Genomic DNA, 25,801 nt, shown 5'->3' on the forward strand with positions numbered 1-25,801 from the left:
CCAGTTCTAGGAACAGATCCCAAAGACACATTGGCCAACATAGGAAATGGACAAGCAAAACTGCAAAGAAATCTCTCATTCACTCGAAAAATTGTTAATAGTAACATTGGTATCAATATTAGTTTCAAACTAACATTCCTATTTTGAAACTATTTGATGTATTGTAGTATAATGTTTGGAACCAAGGTTTTTAGTGTAAGAGAAAGAAATGCAAGTATGAAATCCAAGAAGTAAAAAGAGTTTATTAAATTTGAAATAAAAATATTAGTATGAACTCATCATCTTTTCTTTTCTTTTGTTAAACATGCATTTCCTAATTCTGTCCACTGAGAAAAATTAGAAACAACAATAAGCACATGTATATCCAGATCGTGGCCTCTAAATACCATTCCTCACCAAAAATACAGACTGTTTTGAAGGAATGGTTCATTTCGAGGGGCAAAAAATATACTACATGAACCCAAGATACCTTATTATGCCTGAAAACAAGGACATGAAGAGTCTCCCTTGAGCCAAGCATGGGACAATTGGAGCATCAAAAAAAATAATAAACGTAATTGAGTAAAACTCATGGAATATATATAACCCTGAGTGTTTTATGATTCTTCAATAACAAAAACAAAACAGCAACAACTCATTGGACATCATTGAAAGTGACAAGAGCACAAACCCCTTATTTAGAACGTTGGCATTTCAGAGAAAAGAGTTAAGTCGTTTATTCTGCCTTTCTTGTACAAACTGCACTTTGAGATTACTGAAAAGTCCTAGTTTATGAGGGAAAATTCCTAGTTTATTCTTCTTTTCAGAAGAATTCCAGTTAATAAATGCGGAAAGAATGACAGATTTAGAAAAATCCCCAGCGTGCAATCCCTGTGAAATAACTGACTTAAGGAGCCATCATTAATAGACAATGAGTTGCAAGCTGATAAAGAACTTTACAACTGTGTTTGGGGCTGAATCCATGATCAGCCTTAGCATCACCCAAAGTGAGGCCATCAGATATTATGTGTCCCTGAAACGATACCAAATGAATCACACAGACACAGCAGCACTACCAGGAAGTAATTTTGCCTCTCCCCACACACAAAAAGTTGAAACCGCGCCTAGTCAAGCTTCTAGAGCTAATAAGGAAACAAAAAGTCAAATCCAGAATATGGGAACTTTTATAGGACAACTGACTCAGTTCTTGCAATGTCACTGGGTGGGGGTAAACTTGGAGGGGGCAGAGGTAAATAGAGAGTGGCTTGCTCTAGGTTAAAAGACCAGAAACATAACCACCAAATGTAATGGCCCTTCTCTGTATGCTGATTGGAATAAAGCATCAGTAAAACGACATTTCAGAAAAATTTATTACACACTGGTTATTAAACGAATTATCATTAATTTTGGTAGGTGTGACAATGGCACTGTGATTATATAAGAAAAGTCCACATGTTTTAGAGATGCAGAGTGAATTATATAGGAAACATATGCAGAATGTCTGGGGTTTACTTTAAAATAATTACACAGAGGGGGAGAAAAAGAAGAAAAGAACGGGGTAAGTAAAGCAACTGTAGCTAACTCTTGCTATTTGCTGAATCTGGGTAATGAGTCTAGGGAGCTTCATCAATTATTCTCTCTGTCCTAATTGCATTTGACATTTTTATTATAAAATATTTTAAATTCCACCTGGTGTCAAAAAATATAATCCTTCAGCAAACCATACAAAATAGAATATAACAAGAAACAGACTTAAGAAAAAAATGTCCGGTGTTGATAATTAAAGAAATAAACAATTAAAAACAGTAGTGAGTTACTCTTTAATACCTATTAAATTTGCCCAAAACTATTGACTAAAGAAATCAGTGTTGGAAGGGCTGGGAGGGCAGCTACTCTTCTGTGTTGCAGGTGGCACTGTAAATTAGAATGGCCCTTTGGGCAATTTAGCAGTAAATATCAAGCGCCATAAAGCTGTTCATACCCTTTGACCCACTAATCCCACTCCTGGGAATTTATCCTAAGGATATAACTCAGATGTAGGAAAAAAAACTATATATACAAAGATGTTCTTGCTCCTATTATTTATAATACAGAAAATGGGAAATAACCTTAATGTATAGCACTAAAGGAATGGGTAATAAATTATAGAATATCAATTTGATGAAATATATTATACAAACACTAAAAATAAATATATTGCAAAATGGAAAAGTGTTTACAAAAAGCCCCAAGGGACAGAAAAACAATGTTGAAGGTAAAGGCTAGAAGAGAAGTTAGATAAACAAAATCAGTCTGGGGTTGGGGTAGGAGTATGGACAAAAAAAATAAATAAAATTGTTTTGTTTAAATTTCCTTCAATTTTTATAGGAAGAAGTTTCAAAAATCATACTTACAGTGTTCCTCATTCCTTCCTATGGTGTTAAGATTTTTAGAAATTGACTTTTACAATCTTTAAATGATAGGCAAAATGAGTACTGAAATGAACTAAAATGTTCCAAGAAGGTCAGGGATAACATTTCTTCAAAGAATATAAAAAGTGACTTCACACACACAAGTCACATTGTCTCTGAATTAATCAGTGGTTTGTGAGTCAAGAGAAGCGAGAGATGTGGTTTGAATTCACCCTAGACAACTCATAGGATTTTCATTTTAAAAAAGAAACAAATCCAAGGCAGAGATATGATCTAGATAAAGTGGTGAGGGGAAAATTCTGAGAATTCTAAGAGAACAGTGGGTTGATGCTAGAGTGAAGAGGTACCTGGTTCTGGGAAGAACAGTCTGTGGGAAGGATTTGGGGGTACTGAAGCTTCTGACCTCAGGCTCGTGTTTTCCAGCCACTGCTGCTTCAAGAAGTGATTGTGCTAAATGAATGCTGTGCATGCACATTTGTTATCAGCCTAGAGCATTTCTTACAGAACCATCTTGCACAATATATTCTGTGACCAGGGATGACTTGTTCAGATTAGAGGGAAAAGGACACTAAGAATGGCAGGCAGTGCACGGCCGGCCCCTCGTGCCCTACAAGGGGTGCCAACTTTGAATCCCAACTTAGTCTCCCCTGGAGTCTGGCCCTGGAGCACATCCCATGCCTTCTCCCAAGTGAGGTACTCAGTTTCTAAAATAAGTGGACTCACCTGTTTCTGGTTTTGATAACGTTTTAGGTAACATCTGACTCCCAAGTCTTTGGCTCTTTTTCCACAACTGCTAAATAACACAGTTGTGTGGGAAACGGTGCTATTTTTGACTGCCAGCTTCAAAGAGCCTTGAAATATTGTCTCCTATAACACCTAGCACATGATAAACTCTCAAAAAGTTAGCTACTATGTTATTATTGTATTTCTCCCTCCCTAGACTGTGGGCTTCTTAGTAAAGAAGCTCTCAGTAAGCTTAAAGACCTTGGCCATCTTTATGTTCTCAGACAATGAATGAATGAACCATCCATCCATCCATCTCTAAACCATCCCTCTCTTAGACTAGAGGCAAGCTTGTCTGGAACAGACTCTTGGAGGCGCTGATGGTGAACCAAGGTGGATGTGGCCCCAAAAGCAGCCCCCCAAAATCAGGGGCCACCCCAAATCTGGGGTACCATACAGCTAGGATATAAGTGAAATCCCCCTGGCACCTTTGCTCTCCTTTTTTTGAGTGTTTAAGTTTGTAAATTTGACCTCAAGAGGTGCCCTTCATGAAGCTGCATTTAGGTCTAGCTGTCACCAGGTGGTGGTAAACGACCCAAGTTAGCAGGCTCAAGTCAGGACATTAGGAAATGAGAAATTAGAAGCACTCCTTTTCCAGACATCACCTGTTATCCACACAAAACATAATCTTGTTGCAACAGTTAAATTGAAGTATCAACTAGCAGACCCCTTATAGAACAAAGGGAAAAATCTGGATGCTTTGGTAAAATCTGGACGCTTTTAACTGATGTTAATAGAATTTTTTCTAATTTTTATCTCATTTCACATATTTTTTGGTAACTCAAACTGAACATATGTCTTGCAGCCTAGCTGACCATGCAGGATATTAGATCTCTAAGACTACAGGCCAGTTTGATATTTAAGTGGGTGGAGGGCCTTCAAATTTCTTAGAATTGATAATGGCTTTTCGTCGCATTAGCTACCATTGAGTTACCTGCATGGATGGTCTGAGCTTAGCAATCCCTCTTATCCATAGCCACACATTGGAATCACCCAGGGGGAAGATTTTATAAAATACCAACTTCTAGGCTCAATCCCCAGAGATGCTGAATATATCACTCTCCTACTTAAAAACCCGCCTAAGCTACTAATGTTCAAACTCCCTAGCATGGACATGAGGCCCTTCCGCTGTGGTCCCACCTGATCTCTCCAGTTTCATTTCATTCCTGCAATGAACCCTACCTAACAGCCATTCCATCCTGGCAGCACTCCGTAGACATACAATGGTCCTGCCTCCAGGCCTTTGCATACACTGTGCATTTACCAGGATGCCTTTCCAGCCTCCATCCCCTTCTCGGCCAGGAAACCTCCTGCTGTCATAAAGTACTCAATAGTCATTCCCAGCCCAGCTCTTCCCAAGTTCTTCAGTCTGGCTTCATGTCTCCTTCCTCTGTTCTACCTCAGCCCTTTGAGCAAACCCCTGATAGGACATGTCACTGCCACTACCATCCTTTGTTTACATCTTGCCCTTCCACTAGACAGCAAACCCACCTGGAACAAACATTTAGTGTATCGATTATCCAATATGAAAGAGCCGTTCTCTGAGAAGGTGAAATCACCCTTATCAATCCACACATTTTTATAAACTGCTTTGGAAACAGATTACTATAGTGAAAGGATTCCTCCCAAGTTGTTTTGAAAAGAGCTTGTATGTCAACCAGAGCAAAATGAAATTGAATAAAAATTTAGTAAGGTCCTGTTATGGATTCAGAGCAATCCTGGAGATTGTGGGGCTTCTCAGCTTCCTGGAATTTTTTTCCATTAGTGACAGATGCGTAGGACACAGGTCACTTGTGTTAGATGACGGAATATGATACAGCCCTATAATTAGAATTATGTGAGTAATACTCAACTGTGCAAGACTCATGAAACATAACTCAGTATTACAGTTAGAGATGTGAAGATAAATTAAGGAATATAAGAAACGGCAGTAGCAAATAAGTATTAAATTCTAGACAGCACTTGAAAGGTTTTTTTAAAGAAATTGTACTTTAGAGTTTTCTTTTACCAGCTGGCCAATGATAATATACACGTATATGGAAAATGACTTACATAAAACAGTAAACACACTGAAACAGAGCACGATTCTAGAAGGTATATTAAAACTGATGGTCACATTGAATGAAATTATTTAAAATACTCTAAAGGAAAGGGAACTATATATTTTTTAATCCAAAATGTCTAAGTTTTTTATTTTATTGTTCATTTTGTTTTCATTCCAATTTTAAAAATAACCAAATAAGGCCCACGGGCACTTTTATTCATAATCAGGGTATGAGGGCTCCGTGTATGTGTGTGCATGCGTGTACACACGCACACCTATCGTGAAACTTGACACATTTAATAAAATTTCCCAACCTCTATTACCAACACCCCCACTTTGTTACTCCTTCCTAGAGGCCTTCACTTAAAAAGAGTTCCTACTTTAAACTGCATTGATGAAGCAATAATTCATTTTCCCATTGAAAAATATATCCAAGATGAATAACTGCCAATCAAAGCTTCTAGTCAAAATGAGATAACCAGGGTTCTGGATTCTACATCAAAGTAAAGCAACATGACACTTTACTGTGAGTCCCTGTAGACTTTTCACAGGAAAATAATGCTATTAGTTTATTTGAAAGTTTTACAAGAAAATACCTTGAAGATTCCTCATGATTGTTTTCAAAACTCCTAGAAATCCAGTGAATCAGTGAACTGACCGGGGCAAGGATGGAACAGAACAGGCAAGAACTTTCTAGAGCTCACTCAGGACTTCAATCAACCTTCTCCCTTTGCTTCCTCTTGCCCTAATAGGTCCTTGTTTTCAACCTAAACTTTGTGATCTGGCAACTAGTTGTCTCCCTTGCCCTCAACAAAACAGAAATCATGTTTGATCCTCAACTATAAAAAATGAGAATAATTGATATTTTATACTCTTCCTCTGAAAAGGCTTTTATTTTTGCCACAGTTTCTCTTAATTCTATTTTAGAAGTCTTGTAACACTATAATTTCATAGTTATGTATTTTTAAAGTGCATTCTCCTTGATAAAAAACCACCATAGTAATAATTCAAAAAAACAATAAAGTTACCCTCTTTTCCTAAAAAATAATAAAACATCAGGAAATATGACAAGATCAGAATCTGGCCAGCACTAATGCAGCATGAAAGAACAGTTTAAAAAGGACAAGGAAAATGGTACATTATCTCATTTTGAGGGGAGTGAAGGAAATGAATTAAGGCCACAACAAAACGAAACTGAAAAATTGCTAAATGAAGCTCTGAGTAGGGAAAATGAAAAAATCAATGAAGGAACGGAGGGAAAGAGGTACATTTTTCATCTTCATGATGCTTGATTGGGTTTGTAGAAATTCATTTTCAATTAATGTGTCTTGTGGCATTCAGCCAGGCTAGATATGATCAGGGCACATATTTTAATCAATTTTTTCTATTAAGTTTGAAGTAATATATAATAATAGAGCTATACCGTTCAAAAGGATCAGCTGAAACTGGACTCTGAGGTGAAATAATCTAATTTCGTTTGATTTCTATCTTATATTAAAGGTAACCCAACTTCTCTTGAAGGAGAGGAATAGCAACCTGAGTTTCCTAAGTGCCTAAACATGACTGGGCTGTATAAATATCAGGGTAGGATGAATGAACTGGCCTTGCAACCTGCTTGCTTTCACAGGAAAGGAAGAAAGAGGGGTGCACTGTGCACCAGGGCTTTCACTAGTTATTATTCTCAGAAGTAACGCTGAGTGGCCATCCCTACAGAGGAGGAAACTGAAGCTCCTAGAGTTTCATGATCAGTTCCTCCCTCAACAATCGCCTGTAATCATATCTGCATTGGGCCCAGTGTTAGATGCTGGAAGCACAGAGAGCTAGGAAGACTTGGTTTTCCTCAGGAACAAACATCTTGGTGAGGAAGGCAGGCAGTAAATGGGGAAAGAAATGTACAAGAAAGTACAATAAAGGCAACAGACAGACTGATATTTGGTACCCACCCCTTGACCCCAATACAGGATGCACCTGCCAGCTGCTGATGGTGTGAGGGAAATGTTCAGACCATAGGGCTAAAGAAGGTGACCAGCTCATCCCAGCTTGCCTAGGACTTTCGAGATTTTAGTACTGGAAGTCTCATGGGCCACGAACTTCTCATTTGTAGGCAAAGCAGGACAGTTGGTCATGTGAGAGCTCAACATCTCTCTGATGTCAAGGCCCAGGCTCTTTCATTCACACCACACTGATGTTCAGAGGCTTGCCTCCATCCTCCCTGGCTGATTACCTATCGCTGCAATGCTAGCCGGCAATTACGCAAGGCTGGGAAGAATGCTGGCAGATGATACCTTCTTTGACAAAGGATGTGCTGGGGCCCTAAGTCTTTAAGGTTGTTCTTTTTTCCTCTGTGACTTTAGAGGAGGAAGGTGGAATGAAGAAGTGGGGAAGAGGGTTTGCTAAGCTTCTCGATGGATGCAGTACCAGGGACAAAAGAACATACACCGAACTGGAATATCCAGGGAGAGAACCCTTTCAGACTAACGTAATGAGATGACTTATATGGAAGGACCCAGCTCCACACCTGGCACAAAGCTGGGTACTGAGAAAAAAAAGGTTCCTCAAGTTCAAGTGCCCTGGGATATGGAGCCTCACTTGCATTGGCCAGGGCTCTCCCGGGAGCCTCCTAGCTGCCCTTCCTGCCCCTCTTCCCTCCTATTTGCCCACCACCCCATGCCAGAGACATCATGCCAGGGCTCCGATCAGGCAATGGTGAGCCATTCAGGAATCTGGAGCAAAGTAATAACAGACATTTTCTTGGCTTAGTGCTGATAACCCACCATGATTGGTTTCAACCTACATCTCCGGCCTCTTCATTACGATTTCGTCCTATAGTCCAGTCAAACCGGATTAGTGCTCCCTGAACTATCCCATACACCCTGGTCTCCACGGTTTTGTCGGTGTTGTTTTTTGTTTATTCTGTATCTTGTCTGGCCTGTCCCTTTGCACCCATTCAGTCCCTGCCTAGAAAAAATCCAATCCATCCTGCAAGACTCAGTCAAATATCACCTCCTCCCTAAAGACTCCCCACCCACACCAGAATTAGTGAGCATTTAGGGCACTGGGCGAAGCTTAGCATGCATCGTATCAGTCACTCCTCATAACAACCCTGAAGCAGATGCTATATATCATTCCCATTCTGTTGCCAAGGAAACTGATTGTCACAGGATAAATAACTTGCTCAAGTATATAAAGCCCCGTCAAAAGCAGGGGCAGGATGCAGAACCAAACTTCACTTATTCAAAGTCTATGAGCTTAACCATTATTGTCTCCAGTTTCTTTGCGCCAGCACACAGCCCATACCCCTGATGAACACTTATTATATTCTGCCTTGAGTTTTAACAGGCTTTAATGTCAACCAGAAAGTCCTTTGAGGGCAGGAACTCACATCCATTTTTGCATTCGGTTCATAAAAGGCGCTTCTTAAATGTTCACTGAGTGACTCATCAAACAAGAACCCCTCCCATAAGTTGGACCTAGCTCCTCATCATCCCCACTCGAGGTCTGTGTTCCCTGCATATGTGAGCACAGAGGCAGGAGAATGAGACTATTTGAAGACAGTGGCACAAGGGAAACAGCTCTAGCTTGATAAAAAAGAACTCAGTGGGGCAAGGATGGACCATTCAATAAATGCAGTTAGAGAAACAAGCTTTACATGAGCTCCCCCTGTTCATACCATATATACAAAAAATAAATTCCACATGGATTATTCTTTATTTGTTCAATAAATATTTATTGAGCACCTCCTCTATGCCAGTGATTATTCCAGGTGTTACGGATACAGCTAAGAACAAAACAGACAACAGCCACTGCCCTCAGGGAGCTTACATTCTAGTGGAGGGAAACAGACAACAAATAAATAAGCAAAACAGATAAATGTAGAATATATTACAAGATGACAGGATAGATAGCTATGGCAAAAAACAAAGTACGGAAGAGGTTGGAGGCTATGAGTTGGGGTAGGGGTGTAATTAAAGACCTAAAGATGAAAACAGAGCTCTAAAACTATTACAAAAAATATTCTTATGACAAACAAGACAACACAACACAAAAAGATTGAGACTTTACACCAAAATAAAAACTTGTATATTATATAAGACACAATAAACAAACAAAAACCATTGATGTGGAGAAGATAATCCACATATTTTTTGATAAATGAATATTGATAATACACAGAGTTCCTACAAATGAGCAGGAAAAAAAGATAAACAACCAAATGGAAAAAATAAACAAAAGATATCAACAGCCAACTCATAAGGGTGGAAGCCTGAATGGTCAATAAGCTTATGAAAAAACGCTCAACCTTTCCAGTCATAATGAGTAGTAATCACGCTGACACAAATTAAAATCAAAACAAAGAGATTCTATTTCACAAATGGCAAAAATTATAGTCTAACAGTGCCAAGAGGTGGTGAGGATGTGGGAAACCTGCCTTCCCATACATGACAGGTGGAAGTATATGTGTACTTTGGAAAGAAATTGGGCAAGATCTAGGTGAAGGTGAAATTGTGCCAACCTGAGGCTCTGGCAATTCCTCCTCTAAGTCCATTCACTAGCTAGAGATGCACAGAGACACATTTGGTACTGTTTGTAACAGAATAAAAATTTGGAAACAAGGTAAATGTCTATCAATAAGATACATTACAATATATTCACATAACGGAATATGAGACAGCCATTAAATGAATACTTAGATCTATATATAACAACATCAAAAACAAAATTGGGAAAAGGAGTAAGTTGCAAAATATATACAATAAATTTTACTTATTTATATATTATTTAAAAAATTACATACATTTTTAAACACATAAACTAAGCTATATTCTGATAATAAATATATATGTTGTAAAACATGGAAACATGGTCTGGATAGAGACCAAATTGCCTCTGGAGAAAAACGGAGGGGGAATAAGGAAAAAGATCGTAACTGAGGAGGAATAAAAAGAGAACCTCTTCTTTGTAATGTTTTCTTTTTATTTAGAAAAAAATATGAAATATGCCAAAATGTTAACACTTGTCAATTTTAGAGAACAGTACCGGGGTTTTTTGTTTTTATGGTTCTCTAAAATTTTCCATATTTAAACATTTTTTCCAATAACAAAAAGAAGCAAAAAACAAATGCAGGCTTTAGAGTCAAAGATCTGGGTGTGGACCAGCACCGTCACCATTTGCTAAGGGATGGCCAGCTATGTAGTTTTTAAGACTCTTTAAGTCTCAGTTTCTTGGGCTAAAATAAAAGGTGGGGGTGGCTAACAATACCTCCCACAGAGGGTTAAGTTGGGAATGCGAGGTCTAGATGCATAACCTTGAAACATGAGAAACATCCAACAGCTGCTAGTTACTTGGACAGGAGTGCAGCCTCACATATTCTCTATGGCAGAACCTGGGCACCTAGTCTCTAAGAAATATTTCAGAGCCAGTTAGAAACAATCAACAAAGAGAAAGTGGATTCGGTGACATTTACAAAAAAAGACCTTCTCCCTTGAAAGGACAATTTGCATTGTGAATACATTCATCAGTGCATGTCATACAATGAACCTGCAATATTCCTTTCTATAATGCATAGGAAAAAAGGCTCCTATATGTATGCGCTCTCTGAGACCTTCCAAAATTTCACATTTTAGATAAAGTATCTAAGATTTCAAAATAAAGTGAATAATATAATGTTAAATACTAGAATCTGAAACTATAACATTTTCATTTACCCTAAATAAATTCTTCCTCAAACTTTTGAGCAGCACTGCTTTGGGTTGGGGCCTGAGTGGCCATGAAACAGAATTGCAAACTTAAGAGCCCAAGGCTAATGATCCTGTTAAAGGGAGGAGGAGGGAGGGGAGGATGTGAGCACCTAACTCAGATTTGATAAGCAGTAAGTCAAGTTCACACCATATCACAATCCCGGCAAGAAAGGGTGAATTGAGGGGCACAGACAAGGGCAGGGGGGAGTGGGTGGAGGGAGGTGCTATCAGGTTGGGACCCGGATCGAGGAGATCACCAATTAGCCCAGACCCAGCGCCAGTTCTAGGAGGAGATGCATGAGGTGCCGAGGGCATGAAATTTGGGAGGCACTCTCAGGGTCCTGCAAACAACCCAGGCACCTCTTCCACTTTCTGTGCACAAAATAAAGCCTATCTGGCTTTCAAGTACTCTGTAGCCCAAAAGAGGGAAGATGGTCCAAGGGCAGGAGAGAAGCTCATAAGGGTGGCCCACTTTCAAGTCATCACATTCCCATTTCTCAAGTCATTACATTCACTATTTCATTTTTTGAATCTGGGTAACGAATCGATTCCACAAGAACAAATATCAGAAACTTTTTCATCAGAGACTTAGAAAAACATGAGGGCAGTGAAGGTATGCATCCCTAGACACAGTGTAGGTCACGACGCTAGAGTGACATCTAGACTAGCGACTCTCAAACCCGACTGAAATCTCCCTAGCGGAAGTCTGGATACCCAGCAGAGTATGTGGGCACCTGCACTTAAACAGAGTATAGGTTAAGTGCTTTAACAGTTCATTACTGGTATGAAAAATTCTTCATCTGTTACCTTTCCCATCCACTGCCTACTTGCGTAAGCTGAGCAGAAGCATCTAAAATGAAAGACCAAAGACAACTATTGACAAGAACACATCTACCTGCCCACTTTGCTACGAGGAAGTAGTGGGAGTGGAGAACTGTCCAAAGTCTAAGTGACGCTCGGCCCCTCAATGAACTTAAACCATAGCCCCGTCTACTAGCTTATACAGGCTACGACCCCCCAATGACTATTTCTACCACTGCTGCTGCTACTGCTAGTTTTCAGCAACACTGTTAGGTTTTGATGAGATACCAGCACCTGTGACTGTCTCAAGACTTCCATAAAAATAAATCAGGCATGGTGTCTATTTCACTTCAATATATTTCAGCCAAATATATTTCTCTCTTCATCAGATATACTTCTCCTTTTCATGAAGGTAGTTGAACTGTCTATCCAGGCAAAACATCCGTGGTGATAGAAGCCAACCAAACTTTTCTTAAACAAACAAGAAGGGTGCTAAGTTGACTAGTGCTGTTCATCTCCATTGAGAGACCTCCTCAGGGCCACCTCCCACATACACATATAATCAAACTGCATGGGCACTTGGCTGCTTCTGTTTTTTCTGGGGTGTGATCTGGTGGGGAGCACTTCCTTCCTGGAGCACTGCAGTTCTTCAAGCCCGCTTCCCATCTCCTTAGCAGGTGTTCTCAGCAGCTTTTCCATCTGTGAGGCTCCATTTCCCAAGATCTTAGCACCAGCCTCCACCTGGCACTTTCTGAATGATATTTTAGTACAATTTTTCATCGCAGTTCCTTCTTTGGTGTCTAGGAACCCAAGTTTCTAAAAATACTTTGTGGATCTTTGAGTTCTCTTGACTCTGCAGTGTGAAGTTGTACAAGCTGAGGTAACAGGATTTGGTGTTTTCAAAAAGAGAGCCCTACATGGTCACATTTTCCTTTCAATAGCATGTCCTTCCTGTTTTGTCCATTAGCTCCTCAGATACATGCCACCTCTTCCCAGCAGAGAGAGTGCAAGTGTTCTTCTAATCACCAACCATAAAAGGAATTGCTTCCAACCCAGAGCAGGCTACCATTTTATCATCTTCCAAAGAGCCGGAGACTAAATCTGGAGAAGAGTTCGTGTGACATGATCTGGAAACAGTTCAATTGAGTGGATTATTAGGGTTGTGGGCTCAGTGCTATGGCTCCTTTCCCTTACCCCATTTAGCTAATTATCAGTGATGGAGATTCATCTGAATCCTCTAAACACAGGCATTTTGGCAAATGTACATTTGTGTTGCACATTTCGGCACATCACACAATAGTTTTAAAGTAAATTGTGTGCTAACAAATGTCTGATCCATTCAAAATGGAAGATTCTCAGGATGAAGAGAATTTAAAATTTTTAAATTGCTTTGTGTATAAAGTCTACTCAAAGGACTAATGGCTAAGCTAGAATGCCGCACAAAGCACAGAAGAGAAAAGTTTACCCAAAGATCCCATTTGGCTCACAAGACTCTCAAAGGAGAGAAGGGCAACCCTACGTTTTGGTGAAGAAATCAACCCAGCTAGCTACTTTTGCTATTAATTCAGTTAACTTTACTTTGGGTATACACAGCAGGAACCCACCCACCAGTAATAATAATAATAGTAGCTAATATTGTTGGGTATTTCCTATGTTCCAATTAATATGCTGTATTATATATACAGCTGCTCCTTTAATAACCCATGTTTGAACTGCATGGGTCTACTTATACACAATTTGTTTTTTAATAAATATGGAAAATGTATTTTTCCTTCCTTATGATTTTCTTAATAACATTTTCTTCTCTCTAGCTTACTTTATTGTAAGAATACAGTATGTAATACACATAACATACAAAACCTGTTAATTGACTATGTTATCGGTAAGGCTCCAGGTCAACAGTAGGCTATTAGTAATTAAGTTTTTAGGGAGTCAAAAGTCATATGTGGAATTCAACAGCATGAGGGGCTGGCTCCCCTAACCCTCATGCTGTTCAAGGGTCAACTGTACACCATCTCATTTAACTCTTACGAAAAATCCTCTCAGGTAGATACTGTTATTAACCCCATTTTACAGACAAAAATACTAACTTTTTGAAACTTCCACAACTAGTAAATGCAAATCGGTCTATTTCTAAAGCCCATGTTCATCTCCATTTCCTAGGCCACCTTTCCTGTTACCCATAAAGGTCTCTCACTGTACTTGTCTCAGGTCTCTAAACGCACAGGATGCGTGCAAACTCACGGCCTGGGAGCTAAGTTATGGGGAGTTGAAAAAAGACAAGAGCAGCCCCACTCTGCTGACTGGCTCAAGAGCCAGAAAGCAGTAACGCACACCTCCACTCTCAGAAGAGTTACTCGTCATCTATTCTCCCTGACCTAGTAGCTCTCCCCCGAAAATCTGTTGTATTGTAACAAGAGAATCACTCTTAAAAAATCGAAGGCATGATAATTAAATACTTTCAAAACAAGTTCTTAAGAATTGCAAAAATGTGCTGCTTTGTCTTGCCCTTGAGAAGTGGTCACTGTTAATACTGTGATTTCAACAAGAACCCATATCCTTCTTTCTAAGGAGGGGAAGTGTGGCCAAGTGTAAGGTCTTCTGTGTAGGCAGAAGTGGGTACTTTAAACCAAGGTGAGGCCTACACAAGCACTGTGGGAAGAGGACCCATGAGAACCACTTTTGGTCTCTTTTTTAGTGGTAGGTCCTCAGCTTCCACTGGATTGGATTCTGTCCCTTTACATCTCTATCATCTGTTTAAAAGTATGGCTAATCTACCCGCCTTGATAACAACGTCTTTCTAGATGGACATGGTAGCCTCTGGGAAGTTTTTATCTGGACACCACCAGCCCAGCACCGCTACTAAGAGCGAGCACTCTGGATGTGGCTTTCAAGAAGTGCTAGATCCCCTGACAGGACCTTCAGATGGCCACACACTTGGAGCAGCTCTTCCTCTTCAGTGCTCCTGGTCGCTGCTGACTGGTTTCCCAGGCTTTCTTCCCTGGAGCCTTTCTACTCCAAGTTAACTATCAGCTTTCCACCTCAGGGATAGCAGCTTCTATGGGAGGATAGCTGAATACATTAATGACATGCTAACTCAACATGGAGACTCATGTCATTGTTCTAAGCATCCAGAGCATTGGTTTTCAATCCCCTCTGCATAGTGGAATCTTGTGGAACTTGAAACACTGACCACAAAAACCCCAACACCCAGTCCCTCCCTCCTCCCCCCCATCTGCCAAGTTCTGGCATTTTTAAAACTTCCTAGTGATTCTAACGTGCAGCCTGCATGGAGAAGCACTGATAAGAAAATCAATTCCTTGCACCTTTGCACTCATTAAACATCTAAATTACAGAAGGGGGTGAGGGATGCAATTGTTTTCCACAAAAGAAATTTCTAAAGAATGCCTCTTCTGAAACTGAAGGGAAACCTCTTCACTTTCTGTTGGAAGAAACATTTCGCCCATCGCAAACGCCATGGAAAATTAAATGAAGGAAGTGATGAAGAGAAAGGATGCCTATGGTTGATGTGGAAAAGAGTAAAGGAACTCTTTATTAAATTACTATTTATTCAGCTGCATAATATTTGCCTGTGGACAAAATGTAAATTCACCCTTTTGGGGGGCAAATAAGAATTTATTTCTCCTCAGATGATTTTCCCCTTGGCAGAAAAGCTGTTTTGGTTGCCAGGAGACTGGGCCTTGGTGAAGGCAGGCAAATAAGAGAGAATGACCCTGCTGATTGAAGAAATAATATTTAAAGATGTGTCATGATGTTCACTGCTCGGACTTCAGGTACCACCCAGGCTTTTGCTCCTCCTCGATCCCCTGGATTCTTTGATGACAAGCTAAAGAATGCAGCCTGGTTGGAGGCAAAGGACCTAATCCCCACAGAAGCAGGAAGCTCAAGCCAAGGATGACTGGAACTCAGGTAACACCAGACGGGAAGATCCATGAGCACAGGGCCACATCTGTCCTGCTCCCCACTGGTACCCAGCCCAGCACAGAGAAAGTGCTGGTGGATATCTGCTGCATGGATAGATGAGTGAATTTCCCCACAGTGCTGCTTTTTTCAGTCACTCTATATTTTCCGGCAAACCCTTAAAAGTTAAAAGGGGCACATACAGGGCTTCTTTTCATATTCTTGTTTTTCTTTTTGTCATAGCCAGAACCGGTTGGAAAAACTAGTGATGGGAGGGAGATAACCAGTCCCTGACATCCGGTATAAAGATGGAGCCTCGTGGGGGTAGTTGGTCCCACACTTAACATCAAGGCACTTGTGTTGTCTTTTTTCAATGAACTTGACCCCATGAGATATATATTAATCCTTCACTTCATAAATGCCCATCTTATTCCCTTCTTACATGCACAAGTCCTTACTGAAATATACTGTCCCACACAATGAAAATTGTCATTATTGAGCTAAGGACTACAAAACCTAGGCCGTTTACCTTTTATTTAGTATATTATTACTTTTTATTAAGAAATTACATTCTACTGAGGTGAAAGGAAGTACAATGCCTAACATTTAAGAATTCCAAGAACCTCAGTAATAATACCTGGATGCTTGGAGCTGAAAAAGGAAGCCCATCACGTCTTCGTAGACATGATGACTAAAATGACACCAACAATGGATAGAGGCTGAATTCCCACCCTCGGTGAATGGGAAGCTGTCACACTGACAAGCTTTCCAACTTCATGTGAGGGAAGGAAAACTTTCCCTAACATTTGCTATATGTAAAAGTTGCCTCTATTTCTAGGTCAAATTTGTCTTAACATCTGGGTAAGCTGGAGTTCATGGATAAAGACATACTTTTCTTTTAAAGTCAAGGTTCAAAATTCCACAAGTAACTAATTTAGTAGTCAGGACTTTTCAAAATTTGATCCAAATGTCCTGAAGTGATTTAGTTATTATTTGTTAATTTTGCAAAGTAATTTAAGCAAAGTAATGATAATGTTGAGATCATAACAACAGGCACAGCCTAAGAAGCAATACGGAATTCTTTATTTATAAAGAGCTCTATCTCCTTACCTCATAAGAATGCACTCGTGGTGACGGGCTAAATACCTTCCCAGGGCAGCCAATATTAGAAATGTCTTCTTTAAGTTAAACAAAGAGCTGAAATTTGCCTTTTCACAAGTGCCACCCAGTGGTTCTAGCCTGGCTTTGCATTGCAATACAAAGCAAAAATATATTCTCTCTTCTTGATGACTGTTTTCTAAGGTACCAATTCAGCTCTTGTGTCTCTCCTGGGCCATATCTTCCCAAAGCCCTTCAACTATTCTCTGAATTACTAGAGTTCTCAACTCCTTTCCAGCCTGGTCCGGCTCTTCTGAATGGGCTCATTTGTCAATGTCCCTTTTCCACATTTCTAACTTAAAAAAAAAAAAAAAAAAAGTATTCCCATAAATGGTTACAGCAATTGAGATTTTAAGCCATCTTTTTGTTGTATAAGTTCACACGGTGTACTGGAAAAGCACATTCTACTACCTGATTTAGACAGTTGTTTAAATCTAAAATAAAAAGTTTCTCTCTCTAATTCTCCATCCACTGTTGGAACCCAGTGGGCCCCTGGGAGTTGCTCCTACTGATGGCGTCATCCTAAAATTCAGCCCGTGATTTCATTCCAATGACTGGGTCTTTCAGACGACATCATCAGGGCTTCAAGAAGCTTATTTGGGAGATATTAAATCACAGGTAGAAAAAGCAAGGCATGGACAGTGATATTTATATGCTTCCCTATTTTCATATGCAGACATTCCCCCACTCCCTTCAAATTGGTATGTCCATTATATTCCAGAAGTAAGTTAGAAAACAGAGAATCCTAAATTTCTTTGAAAATGTCTTTTAAAAACTTATCTCTGATTTGGGTACCAATTGTAAATTCTTACACCTAATAATTGAATCAGAAGCCAACCAATATGAGGTTTTGTTGACTGATTCTCTAATATTAGATACAAAAACAATACAGACCACCACCCTGTGGTAAGTGGGAGAAATGCACTGCTCCACAGTCAAGGAGCCACATGAGAAATACCGATAGCCCTGCCCCAGACTTAATGTGTGTGAAATTCAGAAGCAGAAAAATATGCTCTGACAGCCATGGTTCACTGAGATGCTAATTGTGACAAAGTAATGCTTCTCCTTGGGAAACACATTTCTGACATGTACCTAGTGTTGACAACGGGCAGGATTTACCCATCACTGTTGCTTGCAGTGCTCCTGTCCAGGTGTGCAAAGGGACTGTGAAGGTGCATCCATGGGTCTCTCATCTGAACATCTGCTCCCCATTCTTTTATTCTATTGCTCCCTGAGACTTACATACAAGCCGATAAAAGACTCATGAATTCAACACTGTACCACTGGATTACTTGTTTGGGAAGCAGATTTAATCTAACATAGGTGTATGTCCTACACATAAGAAGAAGAAAAAAAGTATCCCTTTCCATCCTCACAATTTCCTGACTTTAACCCCACTCCACTAATTATCTCCAACATTTTATAGATCAATCAAAGAGATATACTTTTAAACTTTTGTCTGTCCTGTGTATGAATTATTTATTAGAAGTAGATACACTTTTAATTTTAGTAATTCTTTAATAAAAGAGATAACTTTTCATAGTGCTTAATTGAAACTTTTTCTTTTCTTTGCAAGTTAGGGACTTAGACCCTCGGGAATTCTTATAACCCTGTTAATACTAATTGCTCCTTTTTCTATCTAATTTTTTTAACTGAGCAAGAAATAATTATAATAGTATGTGATTAGCTTTACCACAGCATGGACTTTCTTCTGTTGAATACCACCACAAGAAAGAGACAGATTATACTAATACGGGTTAGAATAATATTTTTTCTCTTACAGAAATATAAATGTTCAACTTACCTGTTTTTTTTCATTGAGAAAAATAAATAGTAAACTATGTCTAGTGTATAGTAAACTTATAATGGTTACACACTACATAGACGGGTAAGGAGAGAAAGTATGGTGGAAAAGAGAAAAGATGAAGAAGAAACAGGAGAGAAGAGAATGAGGGAAGAAGAGAGAAGAAAGAGAGAGGAACAGACAGGAAAAGGGAGTAAATGAGACACACCCAGAAATGAAGAAAGGACATGAGTGGTAGCCATTGAAGAGGCAGGCAGAGGGGGAGTGCAGAGAACTGAGCTGAAGTAAATTTTTCCTGTCACACCCTTTGGTCCCTGAGCTGTACACACCAACATATGGTATTGCTGTCCTCTGAAAGTGGGTGCACTTATGAACTGCACGTCACAGCCTCTTAACTGTAACTCTTTGATCTGGAGAAACACTCTTTTAGTGAGAGAAACACACAGAGAACATAGGAGGAAATCCCCCTCTGAGTCAAGATGGCAGTGACCTGAACAAGTTCACTGTGAGCCACAGAAAACTGAGCTGAGTGAGATCGGGCTCTTGAGCTGAAATGTCCCCACCACAGGAAGCAATCCTGGGCCCATGACCTTTTACAAGAGCTCACCTCCTCAACCATCTGCTTGACTTTCTTCTGCTGGCAATGAACCATGTCATCTAGGTGTCTGATCCGTTCCCGGAGGCTGGCAGACGCCTCCTCCAGCTGCTGATACCTAACACAAACAGAAGAGACAGCAACTGAGTCCTACACCAAAGCAGCAATACAAGCATTGAAAGACACCTCTTAGAAGAACTATTGCCAAGAACAAGAAAGGGAACTCCAAGATGCACTTCTAACTTTGTATGTACCCTAGGTGATTAACTACCAATTGACCGTGCCACCGTAGAAGAAATATAGAACTTTTCAAGTTCCCATTTGTAAGTTTTACCCTGTATGAGGACAGTTACTATACTTTTAAGGGACTGAGAGAGAACTTTTTTTTGTACAGGTAAGAGAGGCTCTCTCTTTTGGGATTAATAAAATATTGGGACATCCAGTAAATTATTTTGATTAGGAGAACAGAAGAACAGGAGTCTAGCAACACAACAAAATATCTGAAATCAGAGCTCCCAGCAGAACTCTGGGAAGTCTGAAATTATCATTGTTCTACATATCATTATTTTGGGAAAATGGGAAATACATTGAAAGACCTTCTCTGCATCAAAACAGAGTGAACCACATCATAAACATTTCATACTTTTTTCAACAGCACGAATTATTCTTTGACTTTGCTTGTTTAAAAAAAAAAACAAAAAAACAAAGCAACCAAAAGATGAGCTCTTCAGTTCTTGGGTGCCACTGAATCGGAGTACGGGATGAAGGGTCTGGTGGTCTGCTTACCACTTCCTATCTCTGCTAGGTCCCTCCTCAGTACTACGTTAAAGATTAGGGAAGACTCCCATAACTTTGCAAACTCTGAAGTTGCCTAAGAGGAAGGAAAACAGGTCTTTTTCTAGCACATACCATACGGCAGGCAATACACCCAACGGTTCTCTCACTAATAACCCAGTGAGAAGGACACTGCTATTACCACCATAAACCCCTCCTCCTTTAAAGAAGAATTCCCATTTCACAGACAAGCAAAGCATCTCAGGGTTAAGTAACTTGCCCAAAATGCTCAAATCATCCCAACCTTGTTTTCCTTCACTATAAAAGGACCTCTCTGCCTTTTGATTTCTAGAAGAGAACATGTACTACTTCTGCATTTTCCACACATGGCTTTATACTCTCAGAGCCAAGGGACAAGGTAAGGTTTGACTGAGCAATGTTTGGAAACAAACAAACAAACAAAAGATATTTTAAAATTCATTTCCATGGCAATATTATTAGTCATAGTTGATGAGTTTTCTCATTAACAAGATGCATTCTGGAGTGCAAGGTTATAGATAACATTGATAGACTGAAATTTAGCACTTGAGATAGTGCAAAATTAAAATGTGTTCCAATGCACAAGCCATGGGCTGTAGGATGTGGCTGTAAGCTCTTTAAGAAACCAGTTCCATACTGGAAGCTCTCAGCCAAAGTTTTGCACACATAAGTCTGCAATAAGAGATGACTAAATGAGTGAAAATGCAAAGACCAAGTGAGCACACAAACACACAGCATGTCCACCACCTAAATCCATTACAAGATAAAAGGCATTATGTCTTACCTTCCGTTGTCAGACTCAGTTATTTCCCCTGACATTTCTGTTTCATGCTCTAGGAGTTGTAGTTGCAGTTGATGGCGTTCCTGAAACAGACACAGACATTTTCATCAATGGATTAAACTGAGTTGGACAGAGAATGCATATCAGGCAATTCCAGCACTAGTGAGTTCTATATAACATCCCATGGGTTTTACAGGCCCACTCACCAGAGTCCAGACAAAGCTAAAATATGCCAAATCTGTTGGTGTGTGTTTATAGACTTATTTATGAATTAGAGACAAACATCCTAGATAAAGCCATTCACGATTTCTTTTTTTAAAGTATTCTGTCAGCCTAGGTTCAGATAGACGTTTTGTGGAATTTAGAGTTCTAAAAAATGATAATCAGTACTCTAAATCAGTAGCCTGTGGTTATTGAGAAATTCTTGATTATTTTCTGTATCATCAACAAAAGAGGCTCTAGAATATAGGTAATATCCTATACACCAATCAGGGTGGTGTTCACACAGGTGTGTTCACTTGTAAAAATGAGGTGTGGTAGTCAGGACAATGGCCCCCAATGATGGCCACATCCTAATCCCTGAAAGCTGCGAATATGTTGCCTGACATGAAAAAAGGAACTCTGCAGATGTGATTAAGGGTCCTAAAAGTAGAGAAATTATCCTGGATTATCTATCGAGGCCCTTATTGGAAGGAGGAAGGAGAGTTAGAATCAGAGAGACAGAAATTGGAAAATGCTATACTGCCAGCTCCAAAGTTAAGAGGATGGGGCCCTGAGTCAAGGAATATGTGTGTACGTGGTCTCAAGAAGTTAGAAAAGGCCAGGGAATGGATTCTCCTCTAGAGCTTCCAAAAGGAACCCAGCCCTGCTAACATTTTGGTTTCAGGACTTCTGACCTCTAGAACTATAAGAGAACAAATTCATGTTATTTTAAGCCACGAACTGTGATAATTTGTTACAGCAGCAATAGGAAACTAATACATATATTAAGCTGTGCATTAAGATTTGTATCCTTTGCTGTTTCTATGTAAATTTACACATTTATCCCCCCGAAAACAATATAAAGCTATGAACAATTATTTATTTGGACACAGTGGAAAATGTTAATAAAGCATAGTATTCATCATAACCCAAATTGCACTGGAAATACATTACTGATGTTGGTGTAATAAATTTCCTTAAAATGAAGTTTACCAAATCCTGCTCACTAATTGGGAGATGATTTTACTTTAGGCCCTTCTGTAAAGAGTACTAAGCTTCATCTTTATTCTCAGAAATTCTCCCCAACAAACTCTTACTTGTTATACATATGCCAAATCTCTTTTCTCACAAGTTATTCAAAGCAAATGTCTGAAAACTTAACGCCCTCAATTTCTAAAGCTATAAGCTGTGGTATACCAGGGAACAGACCAAAGAGATGGGGGAGCAATCCACCCTGGAAGGAAGAGTATATTATCATCAATGTATTTAGAGTCATAAGGGAAGACCGACTTTTGGTGGGATTTTGTTATTAGTTCTCAATCTGTACAGCGAATACACATTCTTACGGCCCAACTTGGGCAGAATGCCCCCCTTACCCCCACATGGCAGGCCACTCGTCTACATTAGCCCTGAAATAATAGTGATGAACCTTTCACAGGTGAACTCTCCTTCCAATGCCCCCTAAAAAAGCTGTCATAAAGTAGGGCAAAAGGCCTCACTTATAGCACACTTTAGAAGTTTGACTTTTTCCTAAATTGAACTACTAATACAACACATCTTAAGTGGACACTACACAATACTTTCTTACCTTTGTATGTCCCTGATTACCTGGTTAAACCATCACCCAGATCAAGGGGTAGGATATTATCTGTTCTGCTGAAGGGTCCCTGGGAGAGTACATTCCTTAAAAGATTGTTAACTACTAGAAAAGAACTGGTCCAAATACAATGCTCCAAAAAGAAACAGTAAACTGAGGTATGTAGGAGAGAAGCCATTCAAAAGCACGTGGTTTGTCCTTAAGGAAAATCAAAAAACTCAGTGTGAGCAGGACACAAACACTGCCATAGTTCACGCTTGTGGACACACTGTTCACATAGTATGTGACACAGATTTGGTGCAATTCCGGCTCTCAAAGATTTATCCCTAAAGGGGAAAGAGCAGTACATTGGTATATCTTAGCTAAGTAAAGCAAGTATTTCTCTAGCCTAAATGGAAAAGATTTAGGGAAAGGATAATCAATTTTCAATTACTAAAGAAAAAGCCAACAGGACTTGGGGAACATTTTGTTACATAAATGCGGGCAGGAAGGGCTGGCCTTACCACTCCCCTGGCCTCCTACCCACACCTTCATACCAGCTCTACATGGAAATCAGGGGGAAAAAGCTGGGAACTCGCAGATTCACAAGGCTACAAAGAAGATAACCTATAAAACAGGTCCAGCTAAAATAATAATAATAACAATAAATAAATAAATAAATAAATAAATAAATAAATAAATAAATAATAAATAGAAAAGCTGATTCTGGGCAGACACTTAGGCAAGTCTGTAACAAAATAAAAATCAGAGCCCCCAATTTTTGAACCCTTACTATACATATGTTGGCATTGTGCTTAGCACTTTGCATGCGTTTTTCTCATTTACTCCTCACAAAAGCCCTAAGAATAAGAATTAGGATTATCAGCATTTAACCAAAGAGCATATTGAGTTTGCAAAAGCCAAGTAACGAGAAAGAGAGACAAGACTGAAACCCCAGGTCTATCTCATTCTAAAACCTATGCTCCCAACCATTGCAGAGACTCTCTCTCTATAAGATGGCTCCCTGCACAAACCACCTCCCCCTGCTACCTGCTCACCTTACTTCTTTATGCTGCAGGACAATCTGTCACCCAGAGGGAGCACTCGCATTAACCAACATCTTCTGCTGTTGTAGGAGAGCAGTAATATGGGAGAAAGCTCTCCCAAGTTCTAGAAAATGCGCTTGTTGCCAATCTTCACTACTGCCACCTTCAACCAATACTGACAGTCTCAGCCCTGCCACTTGTCCTCTCTTCAATAAAAGATAGGATTCTGTTTTCCAAGGGCTAGAGTTAAAACTGTAATTGACCCATGAGTTAGCTCAAGTCCCTCCCAAATAAAGAAATTACATAACATGGGAACCCCCAGCAAATCCTGAAGCTCCATGGCACTGAATTTAATGCCATTTCCTCTCTGGTTACACCTCACCTTGTCAGGGGACTGTAGAGAGGCTTATGCTGCAGATATCAGGGGTAAGGAGACCTCTCCTCAGAACCACTTGGAAGTCCAGATATTGACTTTGCTCATATTGTCATCCCCTCTCCCTCCATCATCAACCTGGAGATTCTCAGCATTAAGCATGACGTACTTGTACATGGTAATACGTCACGGTCTTGGAAAATCACTGCTGTTCTGCAAATTCACATGCAGCTAGGGAGACATTTTCCAGAAGCCAGTCCCAGCTTTGGCCTTCAACTACTACCCCTCCCCAGAAGTCAGCTGTCACCTGCCAAAGGTCACCCTCGCTCTTTCTTCCCTGCTTCCTTCCTTTTCTCTTTTCCTCTCTCCCACCCCTTCTTCCCTTTTCTCCACTTCCTGCCCAATCTCTGGCCTCCTCCCTTTCTCTAGGCTGGCTTCATTATCTCTCAGCTGAACTTCTGCCTTCCCCATGTCTTCCCCATTCCCACCCATCAGCCTATTTACTCCGCCCACAGAGAAATGTGGCCCCAATCTGACATGTGGCCTGTCAAAGAAAAACCAACCATTCAGAAGCACGCCCCAGAAATAGCAGGCTTGGTGTATGGATGTACTGTCTAAATAGGACCGATCACTCAACAAGGGAACTAAGTTCATGTCTGCGGCACCAGAAAAGCAAGATCACTAAAATATTCATTTTTATAAATAATTTTACACATAATGTTTTTTAAAGTATCAAAATAGTCACTATGGGAAAAATTAGAACTGTCTTGGAATTCCTCATACGTGACAGTTTTGTCTTTTTTGTTTCTTTAATCCGAAATTGCAGGGATAAGAGGAGTCTGTGTTGAGGGTAACTCAGACCTTCAGATATACCCACAGGGGAACTGAGGAAATGCAGGGGCATCTGGGCAAGTGGCAACAGGCCGAAGCTGTGTCTGTTACCTTTTCCATGCGTTCGATCAGCCTGTCCAGCTCCCCAATCCTCTGGTCTTTCTCCTCTAGGCTGATCTCTGCCACCTGCATCTTTTTATTGGCTTCTTCAATCGCTTTCAGAAAATTATTGGTTTCTTCCTGCAAAAATAACACACTGTCCTCAGCAGAGGCATGGCGTCCCTAGGCTACCAAGCAGGGTCCAAACAGTTCTGGCCTTGCTAAATAACAATGCTGGTTTAAATGCATGACCTTGGGGACTAGAAGTGTCTCCCAGATCATGAACTCAACTTCCATGGTTCTGGTTCTCACCTGTTAATAAAGACACATCACATGGCTTTGTAATGGGCCTAGTTATTTATTTTTCCTTTTTACCCTTGAGTCCTTATGTCTAAAGGAAGCCTACGAGTGTTATTTATCCTTTGACTAGGTGCTCAGAGTGTCACTGGATGTGCCAACAATGTAAAGAGAATTGAGGACAGATTTGAAGTTGAATGCAGAATGCCCAAATCATTCTTCCATATTGCAATGCACCAACTCAATCCATCATTCAGCACATTTATTAATCCTGTAAAGACACAAGATAAGGCAGACATGGAGCCTCTACCTTCAAAGAACTTATGCTCTGCTAGAGAAGCAAAGATATGAGACATGCAGCCCACTCTCATAGCAGGTACAAGAGAATGCCACAGCATTAGCAGCGAGACGGGGGCTTCCCAAGGGCGGGGAGACTTCTGGCCGTGGGAATGGAAAAGACTTCATTCATGGAGAGGGTGGCATTTTCAAGGCTCTTTGGGAGCTTAGGCAGGATCAGGGACAGGGAAGGAGAAAATTTCAGGTAGAGGGG

General features: G+C 40.1%; 1 protein-coding gene across 2 annotated transcripts in view; it reads right to left on the bottom strand.

The window, feature by feature from the left end:
• MYZAP (myocardial zonula adherens protein) overlaps positions 1–25,801 on the bottom strand; it is an 88,491-nt gene that overhangs the window by 23,193 nt on the left and 39,497 nt on the right. The window contains exons 8-11 of one of the 2 annotated variants that reach the window (XM_019732238.2): positions 24,967–25,095; positions 20,832–20,911; positions 19,247–19,352; positions 12,701–12,883 (exon numbers count right to left, since the gene is read on the bottom strand). In XM_019732238.2, coding sequence (XP_019587797.2) covers positions 12,830–12,883; positions 19,247–19,352; positions 20,832–20,911; positions 24,967–25,095 — 369 coding nt within the window. In that variant the 3' untranslated portion in view covers positions 12,701–12,829. Of the gene's footprint in view, positions 1–12,700; positions 12,884–19,246; positions 19,353–20,831; positions 20,912–24,966; positions 25,096–25,801 lie in introns of those variants that run through there. The other variant, XM_019732237.2, reaches the window with a different exon arrangement.

The sequence above is a fragment of the Rhinolophus sinicus genome, linkage group LG03 (assembly GCF_036562045.2).
Source record: "Rhinolophus sinicus isolate RSC01 linkage group LG03, ASM3656204v1, whole genome shotgun sequence".
NCBI classification, from domain to species: domain Eukaryota; kingdom Metazoa; phylum Chordata; class Mammalia; order Chiroptera; family Rhinolophidae; genus Rhinolophus; species Rhinolophus sinicus.